The sequence below is a fragment of the Colletotrichum truncatum genome (genome assembly GCF_014235925.2).
Source record: "Colletotrichum truncatum strain CMES1059 chromosome Unknown Contig_0007, whole genome shotgun sequence".
NCBI lineage: Eukaryota > Fungi > Ascomycota > Sordariomycetes > Glomerellales > Glomerellaceae > Colletotrichum > Colletotrichum truncatum.
In genome coordinates, this window is record NW_027222404.1 from 696,624 (window position 1) to 717,014 (window position 20,391).

The 20,391-nt window shown below is 50.6% G+C and overlaps 8 protein-coding genes across 8 annotated transcripts; 4 read left to right on the forward strand and 4 right to left on the reverse strand.

The window, feature by feature from the left end:
* Positions 1–1,072: 1,072 nt before the first annotated feature.
* On the forward strand, positions 1,073–2,155 carry CTRU02_210566 (alcohol dehydrogenase; the record flags this gene model as incomplete). The annotated part of the gene is made up of 1 exon (XM_036731006.1): positions 1,073–2,155. The coding sequence occupies one exon, from the start codon at positions 1,073–1,075 to the stop codon at positions 2,153–2,155; it is 1,083 nt and encodes a 360-aa protein (XP_036577301.1).
* A 977-nt stretch (positions 2,156–3,132) lies between these two features.
* Positions 3,133–5,067, forward strand: CTRU02_210567 (membrane transporter; the record flags this gene model as incomplete). Its single annotated transcript, XM_036731007.2, has 7 exons — positions 3,133–3,275; positions 3,330–3,680; positions 3,736–3,845; positions 3,895–4,163; positions 4,224–4,641; positions 4,703–4,914; positions 4,963–5,067. 7 exons carry the CDS (start codon positions 3,133–3,135, stop codon positions 5,065–5,067), a joined length of 1,608 nt encoding a protein of 535 aa, XP_036577302.2.
* Positions 5,068–6,053: 986 nt separating this feature from the next.
* CTRU02_210568 (uncharacterized protein) lies at positions 6,054–7,031 on the forward strand (the record flags this gene model as incomplete). Its single annotated transcript, XM_036731008.1, has 1 exon — positions 6,054–7,031. One exon carries the CDS (start codon positions 6,054–6,056, stop codon positions 7,029–7,031), a length of 978 nt encoding a protein of 325 aa, XP_036577303.1.
* Positions 7,032–7,364: 333 nt separating this feature from the next.
* CTRU02_210569 (putative alpha methylacyl-CoA racemase) lies at positions 7,365–9,379 on the reverse strand (the record flags this gene model as incomplete). The annotated part of the gene is made up of 6 exons (XM_036731009.1): positions 7,365–7,724; positions 7,776–7,854; positions 7,914–7,996; positions 8,069–8,787; positions 8,836–9,047; positions 9,108–9,379. The coding sequence occupies 6 exons, from the start codon at positions 9,377–9,379 to the stop codon at positions 7,365–7,367; spliced, it is 1,725 nt and encodes a 574-aa protein (XP_036577304.1).
* Positions 9,380–10,310: 931 nt separating this feature from the next.
* CTRU02_210570 (biotin synthase) lies at positions 10,311–11,631 on the reverse strand (the record flags this gene model as incomplete). Its single annotated transcript, XM_036731010.1, has 2 exons — positions 10,311–11,228; positions 11,293–11,631. The coding sequence occupies 2 exons, from the start codon at positions 11,629–11,631 to the stop codon at positions 10,311–10,313; spliced, it is 1,257 nt and encodes a 418-aa protein (XP_036577305.1).
* A 1,825-nt stretch (positions 11,632–13,456) lies between these two features.
* CTRU02_210571 (cysteine synthase a) lies at positions 13,457–14,590 on the reverse strand (the record flags this gene model as incomplete). The annotated part of the gene is made up of 1 exon (XM_036731011.1): positions 13,457–14,590. The coding sequence occupies one exon, from the start codon at positions 14,588–14,590 to the stop codon at positions 13,457–13,459; it is 1,134 nt and encodes a 377-aa protein (XP_036577306.1).
* A 1,809-nt stretch (positions 14,591–16,399) lies between these two features.
* On the forward strand, positions 16,400–17,963 carry CTRU02_210572 (protein phosphatase 2c; the record flags this gene model as incomplete). Its single annotated transcript, XM_036731012.1, has 2 exons — positions 16,400–16,896; positions 16,949–17,963. 2 exons carry the CDS (start codon positions 16,400–16,402, stop codon positions 17,961–17,963), a joined length of 1,512 nt encoding a protein of 503 aa, XP_036577307.1.
* Positions 17,964–18,526: 563 nt separating this feature from the next.
* On the reverse strand, positions 18,527–20,323 carry CTRU02_210573 (uncharacterized protein; the record flags this gene model as incomplete). Its single annotated transcript, XM_036731013.1, has 1 exon — positions 18,527–20,323. One exon carries the CDS (start codon positions 20,321–20,323, stop codon positions 18,527–18,529), a length of 1,797 nt encoding a protein of 598 aa, XP_036577308.1.
* Positions 20,324–20,391: the final 68 nt, after the last annotated feature.

The window sequence follows — 20,391 nt, forward strand, 5'->3', positions numbered from 1 at the left end:
TTTTGCATCCTCCTGAAAAACAGTTCAGCTATCGTTGAGTCTGTGAACGTAGCCAAGATTCGAGGATTCATACCCTGAAAGCACCCTCACATGGATATCAAATTGTAATAGAGCCTTTTCAGCAGCAAAGGCGTTTTAAAGAGATGGTTTCCCTCCGAGTAGCGAATTGGCTGGCCCCATACCTAAACCGCTCATCCCAGAGCCTGTCTGTCAGCACATAGAATCTACTCTGTCCCCGGCCGAAAGCTGTCACAACTCGGATGCGAAAACCACTTGCGACTTCCAATGAAGATAATGGATCGCAAAACATGGATGACATGTAATTATTCCCGGGCTGTTTTTGTTTTTTGCGGGTAGCTCCGCACGGGAAGCCGTCTTGGCATGTTCCCATCGTGGGGCACTAGGGCACCCCCACAGAGCTGATGAAGAAGTAAGCCATTCCGAGAGAATGCACCGAGGCTGCTTCAACATAAAGGACGTCCGACAGTTATAACCTCAAACAGAGTGCCAGATCTCTTACTCTAGGCCCTTTCACTGGCTAATCTGCTCTTTGGCATGCACAAAACAGGGCCAAAAACGAAACAGGAACACAGCTGGCTCTAACCTGCAAGACACGTCCACACGGCGATGTTCTTGCGAGTAAACCAGTTTCCTATTCTTCATGATTACCTTTCCGAGTTAATAATAGGGACAAATCAATTCTTGCTGATATCAGCTTAGTTTGTCAGCATATGCAAACCACCCAATGCCAGATCGCACGGGGAAGCTCGTCATTAGATTATCCACTGTTGATCAGCGCTTCACACAGAACAAGGGCGCGGGGCTCAGTCGAGCTTAACAACTTCTCCTGGGGATGGAACCCTGACTGTAGTGTACGCTGCCAGGAAATGGACGCTAGGCGACGAGGGAATCGTTTCCCAGTTGAGCTGTCAGCTTTTACACAGCCCTCCAGCCTTCGTGCAGTCTGTCAGGGTTCCTTAAGCATATTAGCTCAAGGTCATTTGCCTACTTAACAGTGCCTCCGCCATTTGTTTCCTGTCACAATTGCACATGTTTTAGCGATTGTATCACGATGCACACCGACGCCATGTCCTCAACAGCGCCAGCCCTCTTCGTCGATGAAGACTGCGTCTTCAAAGTCATTCAGTCGGTGCCAATTCCCGAGCCTGAAGAATCCGAATTGGTAATAAAAGTCTGCTTCTCTGGTGTCAACCCCGGCGACGTCATGCATGCACCACGCATGGGCGTCCGGTCGGTCGTGATCGGCTACGACTTTAGCGGACACGTCGTGCAAGCCAACCCCAACTCGGGCTTCAAAGTCGGTGACGCTGTTGCCGGGCATACACCTACGGGTATGGGGAAGCCGTTGAAGTACGGCGCGCATCAAGAGTACCTCGCCTGCCCCGAAGAGCTTGTATTCCGAGTCCCGGACAACCTGCCATTGGAGCATGCCGCATGTCTCGCGACTGTAGTAACGACGGCTGCCGATGGACTGTATAACATTTTTGGATACCCTCTTCCTGGTGAGGAAGTTATTGAGGAGTTCAAACCTGGCCCGCTACTTATCTGGGGGGCTTCGACGAGTGTGGGCTTTTGTATGGTCCAATTGGCCAGGGCAAGCGGTGCGTTTCCCATATTCGTCACAGCATCGCCGAAGCGGCACGAGTTGCTGCAGAAAATGGGCGCGACCCGATGCTTTGATTACGCCTCTCCCAACATTGTGTCTCAGGTCCAGGCTGCTGTAGCAGAGACAAAGGCAGAACAAATTGCGTACGCTGCAGACTGCGCCGGTACGAGAGGGGAGGCTAGCTCGGCTGGACAGATGTTCAAATGTGTTGGCGAGGATACGGAGCTGCTCTCCGTCATTGGAGGCCCTGATGAGAGGTGGAAGATGCCGCTCGCTGTCGCCAATGCCTCAGTCAAGTTCGCGTTTATGGGCGGCCCTCCAGTGGAGTTCCCAGCTCGGCGGGAGGACTTTGGACGGATGTGGAAGGCACTGACGTGGGCTGTAGAGAACTATCGCGTTGATTTTTCGCTGCCTGTAGTAGATGTTTTCAGTGGTGAGGCGGAGAAGGCACTTGAGGAGGTCAAGAAGGTAGGGGAACTGGGCAAGTTTGGCAAGTTGGTGCTAAAGCAGCCGCTGTCGTGGAAGTAATAAGATGAGGCTTATATAAATCTAATTGGGAAGAAATCACATTATATGCATCAGAAATGACCATACTACCAAGTATAGATAGCCGATGGTTATAAAGTAAAGCCTTACCTAGATGTAATACAGGTTAAGTATGGCACAAGGTTAGCACCACTCCATGAAATCGGATACTGACCCTGCCCTACTATGGTTCCCGTGCAAATTCCAGCTAGCAGCACTTGAGATGCCGATCTCTCTTATATAAAACTCGTCCGGAATCGGGTACTCCCGCGGCGGGGCGAAATCATGCCGGGCGTTTCGGGGGGAAGCAAGCCGGCAATAAGAAACAAGTTCCCGGGCAAGCTCCGGTCCAGCGCCGGTCCAGTGCCCGATAGTCTTATCTCCCACCAATGAGGTCTTCTATTTAGCTTATCGCCCCACATATATCGGCAACACGAACGCCGCGCTCGGCTCCAGATTTGCTTTGCATCGGCTCTTGTCCCACACGAACCCCGCCACCAACAGAATCACACAGAAAAACACAGCAAAAGTGTGCAGTCCTCCGATGTCTCGGCCATCTTCCACATATCCATCCATTCCTCTTTGATAAATCCCCCACCGGTTCGATTTAGTAGGTCACCTAGTGGCGCTCCACTGCCATTTTTCCAAGACCCAAGAAGTCCAAAGGCGGAAGGTCCACCATTTTCTGACGCAACAGCGGGGATTCCGCACGTCTTCCGCAACGGTGCCTATCATTTGTTTTCCGGGGAAAAAAATCAGAGAACAATACTATTTCTCATCCTTTAACCGCTTGTTCCCCCCAAAGCAAACACGTTCACCGTTTGCCATTCCCCCCCTTTCCCCCGTTCCCCCCTCACTCCACTCCGCCCGTTGGTTACCTTCCCAGTTCAGCCAAACTTTGCTTGAGCCTCTCGCGTTTATTGGAGGTCCTGTAGATCGAGCAAACGTACCGTTATCCCGAGACGCAGAACCACCACTCAATGGCCGCAGATGAACGGACGCCCCTTCTCAAATCCGGTGCTGGGGCCGTGAAGCGGGTCGGTCGCGGCCTGTGGTCTCCCGCCAACCGGATCCTGTTTGCCGGATTCCTTGTATCGCTCACTCTCGGTCTCACCCAAGTCCCGTACGTAATGTGACTGCTCAACGAAGCTTGATTGACGTCTGACATTGGACTCAGAATTATCTATGTCTTCCGTGTGATGGCATGCGAGCATTTCTATAGCACCCATCCCCCCTTTGACGGCCCCGCATCGGAGCAATGTCAACGCCGTGAGATCGACGCCAACACGGCAACACAGGTATCGATTCTCGGCATGACCACCTCTGTGTGCGGCATTCTCAACCTCTTCATCTGCGGCGATCTTATTAAGCGATGGGGCACCCGCTGGGCGCTCATCAGTCAGACTGGCCTGCTCGGCATCCGCGTCTCGTGCCAGATTCTCGCCGTATCGGCCGGCGGAAAGAGGGGAATTGATCTCATGCAGTACACCCAGTTGATCGGTATCCTGGGTGGGCCGCGGGGCTACATGTAAGTGCCAGATCGAGATTCCGGCAGGGATAGGCGCTAACGCGTCGATCGATAGGCTTGTCCTTAACACCGCTGTCGCCGAGGTGGTTGAAAGAAGAAAGCATACAGGTGTCTTTGGCAGACTTCAGGGTGCGGTCATGATTGGTACTGCCATTGGCTATTTGCGTAAGCTATCCGTCCATAATTTAGCAAACTGTTGCTGACGATTATCTAGTTGGTGGAATTATTGGTGACATCTGGGGCATCGTCAGTCCCTTTATTTCAGCTGTCGGGTGCTTCGCGGTCGCCACGACCTATGGCGCGATCTTCTGGCCTTCGCCTCCTGAAAATAGTGACGAAGCAGCTGGAAAGACGACATCGGGGGCGTCCGGATTCTTGGCCCCGATCAAGGTTTTGTTGCCTCAGAAGTACCGTCTGGAGTCTGGCAAAGTGATTAAGAACTACGGTTTGGTTTTCCTTGCATTGGGTATCTTCTTTGGTGTGGTAAGTTTGGCTCTAAAACTGGCAACGGCAAATCATTCGAACTGACGATTGTGCTTTCAGTTCGCTACAGGATATGCCCCTATTCTGATCCAGATGTATGCAACTTCTCGCTTCAACTTTGGAACCACTGAAAACGGTATTCTCATGTCCGGAAACGCATGGATCCGTGGTGTATTCCTCATGTTCATCTTCCCTGAGATCATCGATAGCGGACGAAGGTGGTTTGCCTCGTTCACTCACGCTGGACCTCTCAACAAGACTCTCACCGAAGAGGAACGAAACTTGATCCCGACTCACCCTGAAGACATGGACCCGGCGCCTGGTCTGATGAATCAGGCAGAGCCGACAAAGGTTCCTCCAGAAGAGGAGGACGAGGACAGCACTTTTGATCTGTTCTTCTTACGTTGGAGTCTAGTAGTTGATGGCGTCGTTACTTCTCTTGCAGCCTGGGCGACTGAAGGCTGGCACGTCTATCTTGGTAAGAATCACCACACCTCTTTGGATCTTTTGTGGCGCCAAATTGCTCACTCCCTTCGTAGCTGCCTTCCTGTTGCCATTTGCATCGGGCTCAGCCCCGGCCGCCAAGGGTGTTATTACTGAGATGTGCCCGCCTCATCAGCGTCAAGACGCTCTAAGTGCCATCACCCTTGTCGAAAGTGCTGCTACCCTGACGACGCAAGGCATCTTCGGCTTCATATTTGCCAGTCTTTCAGAGATTGGAAAGCCTAATTTGACATTCTTCTGCAATGCCGTGAGTATCACTGCCTCAGGCTCCCTGCATGTTATTGACTTGGCCTAGGCACTCGCCGTCGTCGCAGTGGGCATACTCTTCCTAGCACATTACCCGCCCCCCAACAGTACAAGAGTAGACGAAGAAAGTGAAGAAAGCGAGATACAGGAATAAACTCGAGGTAGATATTTGGGAGGGGGAAACTTTTAGTGCGGATGTCAAATGACATCTTTGGTGTGCTATTCTTGTCGAAGGTCACTTCAAATTTGCAATAAGGCCGACAAGAAAACGGGGACAGCCATGCCCCAGGAAACCGACACATTCACTCACCTGCAGCAGCACGAAGCCAATCATTCTTATGCTGCCCAGTCGCCAAACCGGGCTTTGGAAACGGGAGAGAAGTCGGCGAGATTTAACTTGTATATTTTACAGAGACCAAAATCGTCATATCGACTTGGTTGTATTTTTAGATGGGGACAGCAAATACATGATATGTTGACGTGTTTAAGCATGCTGGCAAAGTAGCGAGCTAAGTGTGACGTTGACCAAATGGAATATATGAGTCGATCACAGTTATTAATTTCAACAAATCATGTGCTCTAAACTTTTTTTTATTTGCATCGATTTGGAGTCATCGATTTTACTATTTTTTTCTTCTTCTCTTTCAGACACGGGAAATAGCCGTGAACCAACAAAAAAAGTACGCCTAGGCGCTCGGCACCTTACAGGAGTAGGGGAATACGCCAGGCCATCGCACAGCAGGCAGGTAACGAATGGTAAATAACGAGTTGAGGCTGTCTTGGGACTTTGAAAGCGCCAACTAATATGACTACATATTCTACTTTCAAAATGGCGTAGCGCCGACCCGTATATTAGTATGGGTGGAGGCGACTGTTGCCTAGATGAAATTGAGGCTGTGTACGCCATGTGCCTGTTGGTTAGTCCTCCATGGTTCGCCTAACAAGCCGCCCTGCAGCCCTAGTGAAAGCCTTGTTCACTGCCTTTTGCTTTTATGGATGAGCCATGCAGAGAAGGCGACGTTTTCTTGGTACATAAATGCCATCTTTAGGTCCACCACTGTAGCCTTGCAAACTTATTCTATCTACTCAGTTAACTACACGACGTGTCTATCTACATACTTATTCTGTAACCCAACCAGTATGCAGATTCCCAAGAAGTCGATTTTAAGTGCTCTACAGGGCGTTGCACAAGCAACTAAAACCCCGGAAGAAAACACAGACCAAATTAAACAGTTGTTCGCATCACATTATACACAACATGTCGACAGCAATAGCACAACACACACAAACGGAGATGCAACTGATGAGCGTTCTTTCGACGACTGGAATACACTTGTAAAGAATAACACACTCAACTTAGACGACACCGCGCTTCATATCGCCAGGTTAGCACTTGCGATTTCCCTCCTTCGTGAAACGTGCCGCCAGAACCAACCCGCATCGCCAAAAGACCTAGATCAAATCTGGGGCATTATTCACGATGCTCTGACCAGCAAGAACCTATCTCGCAATCTCTTCACAGCAAACCGCAGTGCACAGGGTTTACTAGCCGTCCCATTATGCAGTCTTCTTAAAGATGGCAGCATCGACGAGCTATTCCGTCTTCACGTTTGGATGCCAGACGGCAAGCGCGCAAACCCCGACTTCGCACTTCACTCACACCAGCCCTTTGCACAAAGCTGGATCCTTGCCGGCGAGGCCCGCGATCACGCATACCAAGTCGACCCAGTTGATGACATTGCTGAAGCAACGCATGCCGGGTACGCACTCGCGTGGAACGACGGCAAGGGTCAGAATAGGAATTACAAGACACATCAGTCGTATTCCATTGTCCAGAATACAGGGAAATTCTTCAAAGCAACTGAAACGTCCACGGAGCGGCATGCCAGGAATGATTCTTATTCCATCCCCGCGGCTGCGTTTCATGCTACGGAAGTCGCGCCAGATGCTTTACACGCGACCTTGTTCTACTTTGATTCCCACCGTGGGTTCGTGAAGGATGCGGGTGTGCTTGGCCCTAAAGATGGAGAATCATACACTCAATTTCGCGATCCAGCGGGGATTACACCTGCTGAGTTGGCCGAGGTTGTCGAGGCCGCTCGATCTGAAAGTTCTTAGCTGAACAGATTACGGCATGATGGTTATGAGTGATGTGATTTGATAGTAGCGATTTTAGGGTACGGGCGTTGACGGTTGAACTTATTGATGCATAGTTAAGGAGCATAGGGTGGCACGAATTTCGGACGTCAAAGGTTACTTTTTTTCTGATACAACCTCCTAGAGAAGAAGCGCAAGTTTCCGCTAATAAAGCGTGTATATTCAAATTGGTTTCCATTATTGATTTGTTTAGCTGATTGCCATTCCTTTTCTTGCCTCTAAGAGGCCTGTACCTTGTGCTCACACAACGCCTTGAACTCAAACATTACTAATATTGAAATAAGCACCGGCTTCCTACTCTTTCACCACCTCCACAGACAAGTCAGCGGGCCAAACTGGCTGGTCGACGCCATTTCCTCGTGTGCCCACATTATACTTCAGCTCAACCTCATTGCTGAACTGGGCAATGGGCTTAACCACGACGAATGTGCCATTCACGGCGCTAGATTCGCGTTTCTCGAAGAACTGCTGTTGAAAGAGGATATCCGCGTCGTGTTGAGTTAGGAGCTTTGAAATAGCTGGAACAGTGTAGGGCATGGCGTGGTAGTGCCTGAAAACCGGCGAGCCATGGCGTTCCCACAATTCCTTCCACACTGCGTCCGGATATGTGCCACATGAGCGAACGAGCCACTGTGTGTAGTAGTTGAGCGCGACCTATGGTGGTTAGTTAACATGAAAAGCGCATGCTTTGAGAAAAGCCCTTACATCAACACCATAAGTGCCCCCCTGCTCAGCTCGTCTCATCAAGGCGTCGAGAACGCCTGCACTGCCACATACACCGGCACTATTCAACAATTAGCCTATACATAGTTCTAGCGCCTCAAACCTAGGATCATTCCTCACCAGTAATCCGCCACAGGGAACGGGGGCGTCACAGCCTCGTCGTGTCCCATAGCCTGGCCGTAAGCGAGTGAAACACCGCAGCACTGGAGATCAAACATCAGCAAAAAAAAAAATAAAAAAAATCCTCCTACAGAAACAACGTCATCTCAACTTACCGCATCGCTAATCTGCTGCCACCCCCCTCGGTTCTGCCAAGGCCCGTGCCACCCGTAGCAATTCTCCCGGACGTGAATAATACCCCGCTCACGGGCTTTGACCAAGTCAAAGATGTCTTGCCGACTGAAGCCGTGTTTCTGCATGACCCCAGGTCTGTACGCGTCGACGACAACATCCGCTTCCCGAATCAGAGCCCGCAGTTTCTCCCTGTCACCCTCGTTTTTGAGGTCAAGATTGCAGTTCCACTTGCCCCAGTTGAGATCGTGGTGCAAGAGGGACATGTCGGTGACGTTGGCGGACGTCACGCGCATCACACTGGCGCCCAGCTCGGCGAGACTGCGCGAGATGGCGGGTCCGGCGATGATTCTGGACAGATCAACGACTTTGAGACCTGCGAGGGGGCGCTTTGGAGATGACGGCAGACTTTGGTTGCTTGGCCACCAAGATACTGGCTGCGATGAACTACCGGCTTTGGTGATCTCGTAGAGCCCAGACTTTGCGCATGCTTTGCCCTGCTCGCTTGCAAAGTACTCGTCAGATGACCACGCGATCACTCCAGATTGTTTGTGTTTGTCATTGAGGAGCTCGTCTAAATCCTCCAGGGTGTGCTGCGCAACCACTTTGGCAAACCGCTCGACTACCGCGTCGTAGGTGTCGATTGGCTCGCCGTCGGCGGGCATGCCCAGAGCTTTGAGAACAGGGTCAGGATTGATACCGCCTAGTGACAAGTTAGCTTTTTCATGGTATTTCGGTAGACGTCAATTACCATGCATCTGGTAGCATCGCCCTTCTTTGGTCTTGTAAATATTCGTTGGGAGCTGTCTATGGAGACCCGCCGAGCACCTATGGAGATCCGTATTGGGGAACATTCTCATGGCCTCGGGGAGAAAGTTTGCCATGGCCATTGGCGTAGTTTTGCCGTCATTTCCAACCAGTGAAGCAACGAGAGGCGACATGAAGAACAAGGTTGCGTGATCTCTATGCTCACAGATGGTGTAAGTATTCATTTCATCCTAGGTGCCTGTTCCAAACTCTTACGTATTAATGACAACATCTGCTGGTTCGGCATTGTACTTCTTCATGAGTAGTCGGTTGAGCAACGTTGCCTCTAGAGCCTTCAAAGCTGCTGTGCTCTCGGCGAACTTCCAATTCATGGGGACGCTGGGCTTGCTAGAGCCCTCGAATTTGACATGTTGCGCAAGGGATCTGAGGTCAGCTGGTAAATCTTTCATGAGAGGATTTTCCAGAATTCCGGTGACAAAAGCGGCCTTCGCCTCTTGTGGCACGGAGTAATCTGCTAGGGAACCCATGTTGGTCAACTGCCTCTTTGTTGCACTGTAACTATTCGCGGTAGAATGCGACGTTGCTATTGCTAATGATTTTAAGCTAGAGCAATGAGCTAGCAGAGGGGACTATAAGAGGCCAGATCCAGGACAACAGTTCATCTCGACTTTATGCTACCGGTTCCATCTGGCTTGTCGTCTCATCTGCGGCGTTAGATTGTATCAGACCCCGCAAATTAATGTATCCTTATAGGGCGTATGATCAACGCTCCCGGACCCCATCCTTCCTCCCTCGGCTCTTTGAGCCACTAGAATACTTCGCGATTGGATACTCGCCAGGACACAATCTATGAATTTGGCTTAATTCCCGAATGGTTGAGAGGTCTCTTTACCATAACCATCCTAAAATTCCTTGAAGCTATAATATCCTCTTCATCTTCTGTATAACCCTTCGTCTAACCGACGGCCAGGGGTTAGCTTGCAGCACACAACTTTGTTGAGTATAGAAGTCTTTAAGAGAGAACCAGGGCGATCATGGCGCCGAATGTGAGATTGAATCTCGCAATAACCTTAGGCTCGGAGAATTGAATGACCCCGGAACCCGGACTCATTGATAATCTCTTCTGAACCGTCTGATAGTTGCGTAGGGCGAACTTGCCCGGAACCGTTTGATTCCATGCATGACTCGGTGATAGCACAGAGGAATTCTAAGGTACCATTCGTCAGACGAAACATACGAAGAGTTGAAACATTTCAAAGCTTCTGGTTCTAACGTCTCCATTAGAACACTGCCATACCAGACAGATAACGGCCCTAACGGCACAAAAATGAACGGGATTGACCGCAATGTATGCCAAGCCCAACGGAGCATCAGTGCTCAGCTCATGTCAACACCTTATCCACAAGTAGCTTACAGGCCTTTTTTGTCATTTATTTGTATCTTTCATACAATCTAAGACTATACTGTGACTTCAGCCACGGGCTTCTCCGACTTCTCAAAGCTCTTCATCGGTTCCAGGCCCCAGCGGCCGAACATGGCATCATCCTCATCCCAGCTGTTGCAGTCGGTAGTCAACATCTTCTCACCCGTGAAGATGGCATTGGCACCGGCCATGAAACACATGGCCTGCTTCTCCTCCGACATGGTCTTCCTTCCCGCAGCGATACGGATGATGGTCGACGGCATGATGATACGCGCTGTGGCGATGGTCCGGAGCATGCTGGTGAACTGAATGGGCGCGCGGTCACCAAGCGGCGTACCCTTGATCGGCACGAGAGCGTTGACAGGGAAACTCTCAGGGTGCGAAGGCAGCGTAGATACGGTGTGCAGCAGACCAATCCGGTCGTCGGACGACTCTCCGAGGCCGAGAATGCCACCAGAGCAGACGTTGAGACCAGCATCCCGCACGTGGCTCAGTGTCTTGAGACGTTCGTCGTAGCTTCTCGTCGAGATGATGGAGGGGTAAAACTCGCGACTGGTGTCAACGTTGTGGTTGTAAGCCGTCAGGCCGGCCTCCTTGAGCTCCTTGGCCTGCTGGGAGTCGATCATGCCGAGGGTGACGCACACCTCCATTCCCATCTCCCGGACGCCGCTGACCATGGCCTTGATGTTCTTGAGACTGTTTTTCCGGCCGCGCATGTCGCGCCAGGCGGCGCCCATGCAGAACCGCGTGCTGCCGTTGTCCTTGGCCTTGCGGGCCGCTGCCAACACCGATTCTACGCTCTCGACCTTCTTCGCTTTCAGACCGGTGCCATCCTGGTATCGGGTCGACTGCGCGCAGTAGGAACAGTCCTCGGTGCAACCGCCTGTTTTGATGTTCATGAGAGTGCAAAGCTGGACCTCGGCGGGGTTATGGAATCGGCGGTGGACGGAGCCCTGAGTGTTGATATATCAGTAAAAAAAAAAAAGGTTCTACATTCTTTCAGAAAATGGGACTTACAGCTTGGAAGGCCAGCTCCATCAGCGGCTGATAATAGATGGCCGAGATTTCCTCCCTAGTCCAGTCGTGCCTGACTTCTGTTGCGTTGACTGCTCGCAGTAAGATCTGCTTGGCCTCAATGGCCCGTTGGACAGCACGGAGGTTCGGGTCCTCAGCCGGTGGTGGCGGCGGAGCGGGGGCGACGGCTACAGCATCCGCGACTGATGACATGGACGCTCGTGAGATGAAAGGGACCGATTTTTGAGTGATCTGTGAGCAAAACATGCCTCGGTCGACGGCTGCCCGCCGAAGGCCGCGGGTAGCGGCGTTCCTGGCCACCGCCATTGCGTTAGCCTTCATCTTGATGCGAAGATGAACACCTTGATGAACCGATAGTAAGATGTACGGTTATCACAATCACAAGAGTGAAGGACCACTTCGAGATTTTGCAATTGCGAATGTCTTTCAAAGAAGAATAGACTCTCAGCTTTCTCGACCTCGTCAGCGTCTGTCAAAATTAATAATAACGGAAAATCGGGAGGAAACCCGGTGTTAAAGGATCAGATGTCAAGAGCTCCCTCCGACTAGGTACTGGAAATGAGGGGTGAGGGGTTTTGTAGCTCCAGGGTTCATGTCTCATAGTCTGGCTGATCAGTATCAGGCTTCACCAATTACTGAAAGTGCCCGATTAACCGCCCGGCCAACAAGCCAGACCGGCGTTGGAAAAGGCCAGCCCCCTCGGTTAGGGTCGCATATACACGCATGTCTGAGTCAATTCGAAAAGATGCTATGTTGTAAGTTCGGCCAAGCGGATGTGGCTCCAGGGATTGGTGGAAAGCAGTGGGGAGGTTGAGGGATTGACAGGGAGGGAAATGCAGGTCATCCCGAAAAGCAACGATATAATAGGGTAACTCCGCCCTGGACAAGCTCTACCATGTGCCGTAAACCGTTCGGCTGTTGATACAGCGAGTGGGACTTTGACTCGCTGAGCTGTTACTGTTGACTTGGTCGCTGCCCCAAAACTCCCAACAAAAACCACCGCGGATCCCGCAATGTAATGCCTTCACTCTTGTATCCATCTTAACAAAGGCAAGGTCTTCATGTTGGCCGTCAAGAACTTCCTGATTGAAAAATAAACCTAGGGCGCTCCTCAATTAGTCGGCAGCGGAAATACCGAGGTCATAATGAACTACGAAGTGTACATTTGTTCTGTTCAATCACATGTAATTATGGGGACTGCCAGAAGCTAAATCCCTGTCCATTGGGTAATTAAACGATACGAACGGTGGGAAGACCCTGTTGAGTACCTACTCTGTGAGCTGCTCTCAAGCCCTTGACTATAGTCGTCTTTTCAATCATTATGCCCGTGGGGATTTCTTTTCGGGTCGGCGCGGATGATGAACCCATCATAGTCGTCCCTTTTAATAAATGGGTCGGGCTCTCAACGTAAACAGGCCACTACGTAAGTGAAGCCGTAACCCTGCGTGAGCTGATCGTCATCCTGGGATTACCGGCAGCACAGACGTATAGCAGTTGGACGTGTTAAACTGAGTGGATTGTAATTAAAACAAAGTGATTCGTTCTCTTGCTCATGGCTTTGTCGCTCAGCAAGTTCTCCATTTATGAGTCAACTTCTGACTTGATCACAGCGCAGCGGTCGTGACAACTGCATATTGACATTATGTGATTGTACGAGACTGAAGCCGATGCATTTAGTCCATTATGAGAGAATAGTCGTTCTGTAGTCGTGCCTATACTTATAAATCATAGACTGTAATTGGACGTTAGTCATATCTGGAATCCTAAGCTACCCTTTGCATCCAAAACTCATGACTTTAGCGAGGCGCCTATCCAAGCTTAGGTTTAGCTTGCAGGGCAGACGGAGCTTACAGTGTTACTAAGTGTGCCATCACAATTGCTTAATCGAGCCATGCATGTCGCTTGCGTTTTACTTGCATCTCACTATCCCGCTTTGGCATCTATAGAACCGAAGCCGGCAAAATATTTCAATTTTAGGTAGGCGATGCTGAAAATAAATAATTAGTATGAATAGAGTCAAGCCTGATTTTGAGCGTAACTCAACGGTTTAACTAGGTGTGAAAGTTGCTTTGTCTTAGTGAACCAAGTGATGAATATTTAAAGAAATTGTGCAAGATCAATTTATTTTATTAAAGAGTGTATCCTTTCACTCATAGAGAGTTCCGTTTGTGTACTTGAGACCCGTATCACAAGCAACTGTGACAACAACCTTTCCAGGACCAAGTTCCTTCGCCAACTGAATAGCGGCAACAACATTCAGTCCCGTCGAGGTGCCGGTGAGCAGACCCTCCTCCTTCGCAAGCCTGCGGCACATCTTCCTGGCCTCATCTTCGGAGATGGCGCGTGCTTCATCATACAACGCCTCGTCCAACAAAGGGGGCACAAACCCAGGAGAAATACCCTCTACGCCGTGCGTGCCCCCTGTTCCCTTGGTGATGACAGGTGACGATTCCGGCTCCAGAACCAGCACGCGGGTCTCAGGCCGCGACGCCTTAAGAATCTTTGCTGTACCCATAACCATTCCCGCTCCGCCAGCGGCACCGCAGAACCCGTCAATCCCCTGGGGGAACTGGGCAATTAGCTCCTCGCCAAGCTTCCTGTAGCCCATGGCGTTGTCCTTGTTCTTGAACTGGTTGGCGGGATAAAAGTTCTTGTCACCCTCAGCCAACGTCTTTGCGCGTTCCACAATTCTAGGGAACAGGTCCGGGGTGATTTTCCCGGTAGGGCTGTGGACGATGTCGACATCGGCGCCAAAGGCGGCCATGGTGCGCAGCTTCTCGGCAGCAAATGCATTGGAGCAGACCGCGCGGAATCCGTAGCCCTTGAGGGTGCAGACGAAGGCGAGCGACGATCCTGTGCTGCCTCCGGTGGCCTCGATGACCGTCATGCCTGGCTTGAGGTCGCCTCTGCGTTCCGCCTCTTCAATAATGGCTTTCGCCATGCGGTCTTTGTAGGATCCAGTCGGATTCATGAATTCGAGTTTGACGTAGACGTCAGCGCAGCCCTCTGGGACGACCTTGCGGAGGCGGACGCATGGTGTGTTGCCAATGACATCGAGAACAGAGTCGACTGGGGCCGAAAGAAGTGACTCAGGCATGATGAACGACAGAAGAGATTGAGTGCGGAGGAGGATAGTGGACTCAATGAAGAGTACGATACGAGTTAAGTAATTTAATAGGTAACGTGAGTAAGGTATCTTATGTATGTCAATTCCAATGGGCTGCGTCGTGAGGCACGAACCGGTGTGCAAAAGTCCTTGATAAGCTTGCGATTGCCTCATGATTTTGTCTCATGCTACTCGCGGATAGACTCCGCAATAGCGGAACTCGAAAGCCATGATTGGTCACTAGATTTACTCTTCCGATAACTACCCCATGTGGTTAGTCTCTTAGCTTCGTAGTTTTGGTTAGGAGCGTTACGCCCTGTGGGTGACATACCATAGCCACTTCGGTTACGAAGCGATCACAGATACACGGGCTCTTGGTTGTAGTAGTGCTAGGCTTACATCTATAAATATTTACGCCAAACACGCCATGCAGGCTTGATAAACGGACACGGGAATAGTGCTCCCTTCAACGGTGTCGCCGATATAGTTCTCCACTTTGGATTCTTGTTGGTCTGACATCTTTCTGAAGGATTTAGTAGAAAGGGTTTGGTTATGATGAGTTCGTAGTCGGGTATCTTGGTGATTTCCTTTTTTTTACTGTCCGCTTGCGATAAGCCACTGTGTCCTGTTATCTCCAAGAATGATGAGCGAGGGAGCGAGGAAAATCCGATGATAGCTGTGAAACTCTTGGGAGCAGAGAAATCTTGATCACAGATAATATCATTCTTCCATTTTAAGATCTGCAACCGACTTTCAACACATCGCTGATGACAACTTGGAACTTTACTGGCTCTTTGTTTCCTGTACAAGGGTCAAGTAGCAGAGCATTGTCTCTCGACGATGGTCGCGACTAATTCTAGTTTCTCAATATTTGCATGGAAATTCAGCTCCCTAGTTTGGCAGTGACTGTCATCAATATCAGGTGATCCCAAAACCAAGGCCTCCATAGATGCGAGTAGTGAGGCTGTGAGATTGACCAATTGGAGCGAGGGGGTTACAATCTTGAACCAACCAAATTGAAGGCCAAGTCTATGTCACATATGGGAGATATAACTGCGTGGTGCTTAACTCATTCTCATTCTTTCAGTTCCCGGCATGTGTGATTTGAGCATTCTCATGTCATGAATGATTTTACGCGGTATGGAGTAGCCCATTGAACATCTACTTAGCTTTGATGTCTGCCGGGTGAGTGAACTCAGAAAATATTACATGATCGGTGAGGAATCATATGATGCAAGTATATCAACTATTTATGTCGCTGGAAATAAACTAGTGGTTGATATATACACCAAATGCTCTCATCACAAGTAGTTACACACACTCAGTTCGGACTGTCTCACAGCCGGCCTTGAAACAGCACAAATCAGCGATTCCTAGTAACACAGGTTATAAACGAAATGACAGCAACAACTAAGAGCTACACGAATGAAAAGAAGACGCGTGCAGCTCATATCCCCTCATCTGACATCCCCTCATCTCATTTCCCTCATTCACCATTCCCGAATCTACCGAGTGTGTCATGTGGAAGCTGCTGACAGGTGCCCCACGGTCCGTGCCGTAAAATAAATTCGTGGCTGGGGAAGGAATAAGCACGCGACCACCTGCTACCGAATCTGACCTGGTTTCTTACCTCAGACAAGCACAGAAAAAGGGTCTTGTTTTTGTTTTGGCTTTTTCAACAAGGGGGAATTTTTCTTGTCTCTTCTCTTTTTTTCTCTTTTCGTTTTCCTTTTTCTAAATTTCTCGAGAGAGAGAAAAAAAAAAGGGCTGACCACCCAACGTGAAAATCCTTCGCTTTCTCATCGATTTTCCAGAGACAAGTCCAAACTCATCAATTTTCATTCGTTTTCGTGGATTCATCAACCAACTGCATTTTCATACATATCCATCTTTTGCCTAAACAAGTGATCGCCAAGGTTAAATCCTTTATAAAATCCTTGCACCCATTTCCCCAAAGAGAAGCCGAACTGCGTTGCAACCATAATGCTGCATCGTGCTGCATGCCGCCCCAGTATCGGCACCGGCCTCGGACTCGGCCGATGCGCTGCTCGGGGCAACACCATCAACGCCGCGCCGCGCTGGTCTCGTCCCTACTCAGCCGGAGGCCCGTCGAAGCCCTCCCGCACGCCCCAACTGATCGGCCTAGCGCTGCTGTCCGCGGCAGGCGGCTATGGTATTGCCACGTGGCGTCGCGACGCCGGCAATGCTGCCCCTGGTAGCATCCCTAAGCTTGGATCCGGCGCCATCGATATAGACGCCTTGGTCAAATCTCCTGTCGACAGTGGCAGCTTCGAGAAGGCCGACGCCAAAATCCGTGAAGATGTCTTTGTCGGTTCTTTTACGGCCGAGGGTAAGGACACTCACGTCCATGCTGCTAGAGTCGCGAGCAACCACCCCGTCGAGGACATGATGGCATTCTCCCTGGCTCCGGGCGTGGGCAAATCCGAGACCTTGTTCAACGGCGTCTATGACGGCCATGCGTGAGTTTTGCCTCAATTTTGAGCAGGGTTATTTTACTAACTTGAAGAATAGCGGATGGGCGACATCAGTCCTCTTGAAAAGTGCCCTCATCCCTGCGGTCTCCGCCTCCATCACCCAGCTTCCGAAAGACGCCCCAGAGAGCACCATTGACGGTACAATCATCAAAGCATTCACCAATCTCGATGATCTCATCTTTTCAAACGCGCAAAAGGCAGTTGAAGGCCTCAAAGCCGGTACCTGTGAGCCCGCCGACTCTCGTGTGACCGCTGCCATCGCTCCCGTCATCGCCGGTTCCTGCGCCCTTCTCTCCATCTTCGATCCTGCGACATCGACCCTCCGCGTCGCTTGCACCGGCGACTCTCGCGCCGTCCTCGGTTCCCTCTCCGCAGATGCCTCATCTTACTCCACCACCGAGCTCTCCAAAGACCAAAACGGCCGCAACAAAGACGAAGCCGAGAGGCTCGCCAAGGAACACCCCGGCGAGGAGGCCGACATGATCGATCCCAAGTCGGGCAGATTGTTTGGCATCGCTGTTACACGCGCCTTTGGCGACCACCGCTGGAAGTGGGATAATGACTTCATCAAGCACATCCACGATAACTTCTGGGGCACGTCTCCGCGTCCAAAGACGAAAACCGCACCGTACATGACCGCCGCGCCCGTCGTGACAACCACCAAGATCGAGAGTCCCGGTTTCGTGATCCTCGCCTCTGACGGCCTGTGGGACCACATCTCGTCGGAACACGCAGTCGAGTGTGTGTCGCAGTGGATATCTGCCAAAAAGGCTGGAAAGCAGACGCCCAAGGATAAGCTTGCTGCTACTCCCTCCCAGAAGAGCTCGTTCGACATGGAGAACGGATGGCCCAATTGGAGCGCCAAGCCCGAGAATTTTGTCGTTGAAGACCTGGATAACGCCGCTGTGCATCTGATCAAGAACGCCCTCGGGGGCAGACGGCGGGCCTTGTTCACCGGCGCGACGCTGGCGTACCCCCCTTTGGCGAGGAACGTGAGGGACGATGTCACCGTCCAGGTCATCTTCTTCGATGATCCGGCCAAGTCCCACTGATTCATTTTTTTTTTTTTTTTGTCACGTTCCCGCTGAGTACGGAACAGATTCCGGCGTTACAGGTTCTTGGGCGTTTTATTTACATGCTAGCTGCCATGGCTATTGACCGACGAGGTCTAACGATGCTTCAAGCATCAAAAACATTGATTCGCAAGGCCAAAAAAACACACAGAAAACAGAAAAGTAGAAAAACAATACAATAAACAACGTTCATGGCAAATGGTCACCTCATCGGACCGTGATGTTTTTTTATGCATTTTGCTCGTCAAAGCCCGATGGTTACCGGCCTGAGTCACAAAAGCTGAAGCTACAAGTTGCCAAACATGTTTTCTTATCCTTTTGCTCTCATCAAATCAGCCTAGCCAGTGACATATATACTTTCTTAAAGTAACGAAGCACTGAATTATCCGTAACCTGCACGTATGATTCGGGATGCAAAGCCACCTTCACATTTTTACTATCAGTACTAGAATCTATGTCAATTAACAGATACAATTATGATAAACATCCCATCACTGACGGCTTATCTATATACAGACCCATTCGTTAACCTGTTTGGCCTGTCAAAGCCAGACATACTCACCCTCCCAACCCTCCAACGTGGCCTCCTGCCAAATGTCTTCTACCTGCTCACCTCGCGCCTCATCATCTGCGATTTCTTTGGAAACATCCTCGAAGCAAAAGGCTTCATCGTCATCTCTATCTACCACAAGCTGCTTACCATCCTTTTCAGGACTGGTGCGCATAATAACCTCGATAGGGACAGAGAGCTTCTCTTCCTGTCCTCGAAAATCAAGCTCATCCCTATCCGCTGGTACTACCTCGTCGCTTTTCTCAGGGTTAACAGCAGTATCAACAGCATCTAGCTCAAAAGGTCCCGCGCACCCTTTCGTGTCCAAATTGCTCTGGTGACCCGCCGCGTTGTCCAAATCCTCTTGAACACATTTCAGGCCTGCCGCCGTCGAAAAGTGCCAGTTGCGTAGCCGTGTACTCAGGTTTTCGTATGCGGAATTCGAGTCAAACTCTGACGGGGCCGGATTACGCTGATTCTGTGATGGCTCTGCTGCAGGATGGTGATTGGACTGCGGTACAGGACGCCGTCGAATGGGCAGCCGCTGATGGCTGAAAGCTTGCTTGGCGATGGTTTTGAGATATTCTTTTGTGGGTGTCTGAGCCTCAGTGCACCTCTCAAGCGATGCCACTCTATTCGGGAGGCCTTGGCTCGACTGAGCAATGTCGAGAATGTTTTTGTTGCCGACCGAGAAGCCAGACCCACGGCCTTTCACATTGACATCAGGAACTTTAAGATGTCCTTCTCCAAGAGGATGCGTCTCGGTGGAGACGGGTCGTTGGCGTTCTGGTTTTCGTGCCACGGCTTCCTCTTGCAGGCTGAGCTGGCTCGCTGGTCGTTTAGGAAGATCAGGGAAACGTGTCGAACGTTCCAACTTGGTGTCGATAGTTGTTCCGAATTGAGTCGTGGAGGATGGATTTGGTGGTCTCGAGTCCCGACTCTTTGAAATCAACGCCTCAGGATGCACGCCGCCATATCTTCGATAATTGGAGATCGTAATCTTGCGCTGCTCGTCCAACTGCGATGTAGCTTTCTCCAAGGCGCCGCTCGCCTGGTTTCTTTGCATGTCAAGCTCCTTCTGCCAGCAACTGGTCGCGTAAGATGCATCTGTAAACTGCCTAGGTGAAATCTCGAAATAATCTTTCTGAGCCCGAGTTGAAGTCGCGACCTCGTATCTCTTTTCTTGCTCCTTTCTGGTTTTCATGGCAGAGTCCAGTTCGGTCATGGATAACCATAGCGTGGACGGTATGCCGCGGTCATTCCTTTGCTCTTTGACGATTTCAAGGAGTGCCATAGGCTTCTGGACAGGAATATTCCTGTCATCTATCGATTGGGTGCTTCCGATGCTAGCAGCTGTAGTCCGGTCGTCACTTTCCTTGTTCTCAACCTTGTCAGCAGAGACACCAGCACCATCGGGCTTCACATCTTTGTTCAGAACCGCATCACCACCCTTCGTCGAGTTCGAAGAGGGCCATATACCTGCATTGGCAAGAATATCTCTAATCGTTGCTATGCGGACTCTCTGTCTCCATTGTTCAGAATCGCTCGTTTTTGGCCAAAAAGCCTTTTTCGCCTCCTCAAGGTACCATTTGAGTATCGCGTAGTCTATATTGGCTGTCCGTTTGGTCTGGAATGACAAACAGGGGAACCTGATTGCCATCTCTTGGCGAACAATCTTCTCAATTTCGTTACAGTCTAGGTGACGCTTCTGTTCGAACTGCTGTTTTAGTCTCTGCGTGGAAGAATCGGAGGCGTAACTGGAGCCAAAGTATCTCAGGTTCGTCGACATCTTGTCGTGGCTGGAACAACGTTCCCCTAATTTAGGATTAAGATGCTACGTTGCTCTTTTTTGTATGT